General features: G+C 37.8%; 1 protein-coding gene across 1 annotated transcript; it reads right to left on the bottom strand.

Annotated features, from left to right (window-relative positions):
• Nucleotides 1-344: 344 nt before the first annotated feature.
• LOC120201456 (protein SET DOMAIN GROUP 41) lies at nucleotides 345-4,739 on the bottom strand. The gene is made up of 5 exons (XM_039202067.1): nucleotides 3,936-4,739; nucleotides 3,199-3,305; nucleotides 2,430-2,525; nucleotides 835-1,826; nucleotides 345-379 (listed from the first exon to the last, which is right to left on the bottom strand). The coding sequence occupies exons 1-4, from the start codon at nucleotides 4,654-4,656 to the stop codon at nucleotides 867-869; spliced, it is 1,884 nt and encodes a 627-aa protein (XP_039057998.1). The 5' UTR covers nucleotides 4,657-4,739; the 3' UTR covers nucleotides 345-379; nucleotides 835-866.
• Between the last annotated feature and the right edge of the window lie 2,137 nt (nucleotides 4,740-6,876).

Genomic DNA, 6,876 nt, shown 5'->3' with positions numbered 1-6,876 from the left:
GCAGGACTTCAAATATCTATTTCAAAGTATTGTGCTATAACTTTTAGTGGTCATGCGTATTCATAGGACCCTTATTATTGCATTGAGTTTGTAAACTTTGAGATTATGTTATTTTAGTTTAAACTATGTCACAGAGCTTAGGTTTGTAAAACTATTTTATAACGGTTAAGGATGTCTTTAAATGTAATTATAATGTTTTAAATGAAAATGAAAAGATTTGATATTTTAGTGGTTGCCTCGGCAATCCAATGTGACATTTTAGCTCAGTCGGATTTAAGGTATTACCACCTATTTTTTAATCACATGTCAATTTAGTCATTCAATTTTCAATGATAATAACATTATTTCATGAAATATTGAGTTCACTCCAATGACATGTCTATTTAACTATTATTGCTTACTGGTGATAGGAATAAATGAGTTATAATGACTATAGATGATTTATCCCTTCCGATTTGAACGGAAAACAATAGACAATGATTATATGACGAGATCCTTTGTTTCCATAAAAAAAAAGAGAATGAAAAATATTCTTAAATTATCTCTCAAAGATTTTATAGTGACATTCGATGCATATATAAAGTATATAACTTTTTATAGTGACACTCGATGCATATGTCAAATATAAGGCTATTATGAATATTCGAAGGTTAACAAACATAATTGATGCGATGAATTGTTAGTCGATTTTGATTTGATGGGTCTTATGGAAATCATGTCAAGTATTGACACTTCCTGAGAGTCTGGAGGTATCTTTACGTTCGAAGATACTCTCCAAGAGTTAATGCATGTAACGGATATCAATTTTACAGAGATCCATAAGAGACACAACACTTATGTTTCATAATTTTAATTAGTTTCATGAATCAATTTACAAAGTATTCTCCAAGATTCAGAATAGGGGTAAAATGAGAATTCTGCCCATAACAAATTTGTGCTAAAATTACACCGTACATTAAGCAATGGATACCAACCTTGTAAATATGTATCCTCCTTTCATTAGTATACAATTCCGCACGATGTTCAAAACTACTGCTCTCATTTACGAAACCATCATGCTCTTCATCACGGTTCAGGAGTGCAAGCCATTGAAAATCGAATGGATCTTCAATTGTTTCAAGGTAATGGCAACCATTAATGAGAAATCTCCAAATCATAGGTGCCATGTTGCTAACACAAGCAAGAAAATCGCTAGATATGTTTTCAACATTCGCTCTTTCCGCTTGGCTAAAGAATTCGGCAGCCGAGATGTCCAGCAATGAGCACTTGGAGCATTTATACTTCACAACTGTCGAGAGATCTGAGACCAGAAACCCCAATGAGTTCCAGACACGGTTTCTAGCGAGGGATAATAAAGAATCCCCTGCTTGCTTCCAGAAATTTGCAGCAGACGCAAGCAAAGAAGATTCCAAACAAAACAAATGGTGACTCGCACCTGCCAACAACAGAGAGTAAGCTGCACTGATCCTACTCATGTCAAAAGCTTTGAATAGAGATTCATCTGTTCTTGAATGTAGGGCTAAGACGTCAGAAGAACGTATTCTATATACAGAAGAGAGCGTCGTATAAGCACTGAGAGCAACATGGTGAAAGGGATGAAACTTGACGTTGAGATGTGATTTCCCATCCCCGTGTTCTATTTGCTCAATCTGAAGACCTAGGCTCAGCACACTCTCAAGCTTCATACAGCAGGACTCAGGATCACCAACTGATAGAAACTCGTTAATAGTTTTATCGACATAATCAGACAACTTTTTATTTGCTTCATCCCTATAAAGATCGAAATCAAAGTGCAAACTTGAAGAGCTCGGATTGGAAATCAATTCCTGCAAGTGCTGATGATTCTTTATAATGCTTGTTCATAGAATTCATAAGTTGAACAAATAATGATGCTACTAGAATTTCAAGGAAAAAAAATATGGAAAGTAAACCCGATTTAAAACACAGCTAAAATCAGTTGACAGTGCAGGAGCATAAAGGAAAGGGAGATAAATACCAAATAATCTTTTGCAACTAGTATGGAATTTATTAATTAGAAAATCTAAACCATCAATCAATACTATTAAGGGAAAGGTTAGTCAATATATCTTTCAAACAGATTCAACATGCAAGCTAACGGGAGTATCGATTATCAAGTCCTATGAAGGGATGATTTTGTACACCTTCCTAACCAAAAATGTGGACCCAGCCCTAGTGTGTAGAAAGCTAAAGGGAGTATCAAATCCATTAAGGGGCAATCATGTATGACAATTGAAAATATATTTGAGATTGCAACAAAAATAAGTACTTGAATCTTGATCCATTGCAAGCCTCTGAGCTGAAATAAATGACATCGATGTGTTCAAGTAGAAAAAAAAAGGGGGGGGGGGACCGGGGGAGGGGAAAACACACACTGGTTAAATCAGGAGAATTATGCAGTTTATCATTACCTCTAAAGCATGATCGACATAAGAGGGATACATGGCGCATCGCCTACAAGAACAGGTAAACTGATATTTAAACCATAAATCTGATTGCCTCATTGCCTACAGAAAAGAAATGAAACAATGAAATCAAAACAAGAATACAGACCAACATATGTGACAACACATTAATTCAGAGCAATTCAGTATGCCTACGTTTCCATTTTTACGTTGGTTTTCACAGCATGTGAGATTATGAAAATGTTTTTTTCTAGAACAGATATAAAACTTCCAATAATGTAACAGGCATTGTGTTTACCTTAATTCATTCACTCATTGCATTCTTTGAATGGCCTAAGATTTTAGATCTTCTCTTTGATATAATACTAAGTTCAAATTTGTTATGCAAAGCTCTCGAAATGAAGTTCACAAATTTTCCAATAAACAAACAAAATGATAAATCCCATAATTTGGAACCGACGATTAAAGATAATGGTTTAGGAATACTTAATAAACCAATACTCCATGCTATCCAAATCTACAACAAATTTTGACACAAGCTTGCACGCTAACTCAGTGAAGAGCACATCCAAGACAATCATCAATAGCCTTCAAATAAACACCTAGAAATTGCAATTGCTAAACCTATGCATTCTTCCAACATGATAGTGACACAGTTCAATCACATTACGACTAAAGTCTAGCCATAATGCAGACGCTCATTTTGCAACTCAAAAATGAAGACTTGATAATTAAATCAAAATGTAGATTGCAATATTAGAAAATAAGTAAACACCTTCGGTTGAAGCAAATCAGTGTATGAAACACAAACTTCCTCCCCTTTCTTGATTCTCTTAATGCTCCTCACTATTATTTTCGGACCATATCCGTATCCCTTAGCTCCTGCAATAAATCAAGGAATGACCGTAAGCGGTAGTATTGGTGCCGTATACAAGAAATGATTGTTCCAGTCAGACGATATATTGCTGTATCGGTGACATATACAAGAAATGATTGTTCCAGTCAGGCTGTTATACTGCGGTATTGATTGGAGCATAGTGAGGGCCCGAAGGGGACATGCCCCCGCCCCAGGTTAAATTTGTATATTTGATAAAATTTTAGTTTAATAGTATTTTGGTTCATGTAAAAATAAATATTTAAATTAAAAATATAAAAAATTATTAAATATTTAATCAAGTATGACCTAACTAAAGAAAGATAACACATTGTTCTCAAAATTTTGGTCTAATAACAATTTAGGTCATTGTAAGTCTTAATATTACATAAATTAAGTGTGAATTTTGAGTTTTTTTATTATTTAAATATAGGTAAATACAAGATAATATAGGTATAAAAACTCTCAAAGGCTCGTACACCACATGAGCATTGTAAGGTTGCTTAGTTAGGGCTGAATTTTGAGTTTAAATAATCTTTATATTTTTTAAAATATTCTAATATTTCAGTTCTGGTTCAATCGCTGTCTGCAGTACCGATAAATGCAATCGATATTGAAAAATAGTAAAGAGGACAAACCTTCCATGTAATCAGAACAGCTACAAACACCAGATTCGTCCTCTGAAATGCTAGGAACAATCCGCAGCGTGGAACTTGAATCCTCCCCAAACGAGGTATCATTGGGAGGGGAAACAGAGAACCGATAACCTGCGTTAGGCGAACAGCTGTGATTGATCCATGAGAAGTTAGGATCGTATACGGCGATTCCTAGAGAACGGCCGGCCTCGTCCTGAACTTCCACGGCGTTGGTTAAGACTAAGCATAAGACGGCCTCTTCCAGTAAAACGCTGTCGCTTTGGTCTAGAACACAGTCTCCGTTTCGTGATTTCCTCGCGGCGGCCATAGCAATTGCTCCCTGGCGGATTTGGGTGGCGAATTCGGGAGATGAGGAAAGCTTATGGTGGTTAGTGAGAAGGCCGTTGTTGAAGCGGCGGAGGTGGGGGCAGAGGGAGGGGAGGGAAAGAAGGAGGCGGAGAGCGGTGCGGAGTTCGGAGGAGAGGGGAGAGGAGGGAGGGAGGAGCGATTCGGAGGAGGAAGAAGCGATGGCGGAGTGGGAGGAGGAGCAGGCGGCGGAGCAGTAAAGAGGGGCGTGAGAGGGATGAGAGGGGGAAGAGAGAGGGGAGAAGCAAGAGGAACAATGGGAAGAGCGGAAAGAATCGTGGAGGGAGAAGGAGAGGGGAAGGAGTGGTGGGGTTATGTCTTCTCCTATTTCTATGTTTTCCTCTCCTCTCATTTCCATCTTTCTCTAAACTACCTCTCGCAATATGTTTGTTTTGACACACACTTGTAGTCGAAGTGAAAATAAGAATGTTTCTAAGAAGAGAGGAGAATAGATGCAACAAATGTGTAGATAGATTTATGCAGGGGCGTTCAAAAACGGGGTCTTGCATGTTTGGGTATCTCAAATATCGGGTACCCGATATAGTATATTTGTTGACTCATGTCTTATATTAAGTTTAGGTAGTCGTTAATATTTGGGTATTTATATTATCGGGTCATGAGTATCCGGTTATATATATATAATTTTAAAAAATCAAATATAAATAATATAAAGTTTAAAAGTTGATAATATATAATTCATACTTAAAATAATTGATTTGAAGTTAGTTTTAAAGATAAATATAATATATATATATATATATCAAAGTTTATTTACAAAAGAAAAATTAAAAGTATTGATATCGATCGTGATTTTTTTCCTTCGAATTTCATATTGATAAATTAATAAAAAAATTAAAAAGAACAATGCATAATACAAACCTAGAAAGAACAATGCACTCGGATCCTGAAAGATGAAGTTACGAGACTTCCAAATGCTTCAAACAAGTGCAGCGAAGAAGGTGTTCCAAGGAGTGTTAGTTGCGTTAGCGGTGAAGGTGAAATTAATATTTTCCCAGATCTAATCAGCGAGATCCATATTAAAAAAAATCGGATGAGAAGGGCTTGGCACTAGGAGGTCCCAAATGGTTCGGATCCGAGTGCAATCGCGAAGAGCGTGGAGAATCGATTCACTCTCATTATTGCAAAGCGGGCAAGAGGAGGAATCAGTTAGAGATCTTTGATACCTCTGAAGATTAGTCATTAGCTTATCCGAATAGGCAAACCATAAGAAGAGCCTGATTCGTCGAGGAACTGGAAATTTCCATATTGCTTTCCATCTCGAGCTGGTAGGATCCCAATTGGTTTCCATCAGAATTTTGTAAGCCTCTTTGACAGTGAAGCGTTCGCTCCATCGCCAGCAGCAAAGATCTTCAGCATCAGCGGTGTTTGGGCAGCAAGTTCATGCAATCTGATCAACAATATTGGGTGGGAACGTGGAGGAAAGCAAAGGAAAATTCTAATTACCAGCAGCTGTAATGAAGTCCTCTACATAGGAATAGAGATTAACAATGGAAGGCTCAAGTACATGCTCTCTCAAAGGGCCAACCCTATGCACCCAAATATCATCCTAAACATTAATTGAATTACCATTACCAAGAGACCAGGCCATATGAGGTCTAAATTCATCCCAAAAATTGGCCAGGGATCGCCATAGAGAGGAACAGGAGGAGCGGCCGATTGTAATCGGGAGGGGATCCACAAGTTTATATTTTTCCCTCAGAAGTTTGATCCAAATCGCATCATTCTTGGTTACTACAGTAATACCGATTTTCATGAGAAATGCTTTGTTATATTCATAAGCGTGACGGAGGCCTAAACCACCCCGATCCAAAGGGCTACAAACCTTATTCCAATTGATAAGACAAGTCTTGTACGATGAAGGAGAGGAACCCCATATGAAGTTTCTAATAAGCTGCTCGATGTCTTTACAAACCTTCTTGGGGAGTAAGGAGGTCTGCATAAAATATGGTCGGATTGCTTCAAGAACTGATTTCGCAAGAGAGATTCGCCCGGCTAGCGATAAGGTTTTAGCAGCCCAACCCGATAGGCGTGATCGTATCTTTTCGAGAATGAAATCAAAGTCAGACCACCTCACTCGTTGATGGATTACCATTACTCCGAGATATTTCCCAAGGGAATCGAGATCTTGAAGCCCAAAAAGGAGCTAATTTGGTCTCGTAAGATCATGGTGGTGTTAGGCAAGAAGAATATTTGTGTACTAACACGATGACCGGAGTACGAGACGAATTCAGTCAAAATAGTATTGATGGTAGAAGCATTGTCCATACTTGCACGGGCATAGAGTATGAGGTCGTCCGCAAAGAATAAGTTGGAAAGAGGTGTACCTTACCTAGAGAAGTGGAAAGGAAACCATTTTCCGTAATGAACAACATTTGTGATACTATATCCTAGCCTCTCCATTGTGAGCACAAAAAGATACGGAGAGAGGGAATCCCTTTGGCGGATACCTCATTGTGGAGTAAACGGGTTCGAATAGCTACCATGTCATTGGACTTGGAAGGATGAAACAATTCATAATAATACGAATAAGTCTCCTTGGAAAATTAGCCGAAGTCAA

This window comes from Hibiscus syriacus, unplaced genomic scaffold (assembly GCF_006381635.1).
Source record: "Hibiscus syriacus cultivar Baekdansim isolate YM2019G1 unplaced genomic scaffold, ASM638163v2 tig00007238_pilon, whole genome shotgun sequence".
NCBI classification, from domain to species: Eukaryota; Viridiplantae; Streptophyta; class Magnoliopsida; order Malvales; family Malvaceae; genus Hibiscus; species Hibiscus syriacus.
The sequence above is the reverse complement of the archived record's forward strand: the minus strand, read 5'-3'. Positions and strand labels throughout refer to the sequence as shown.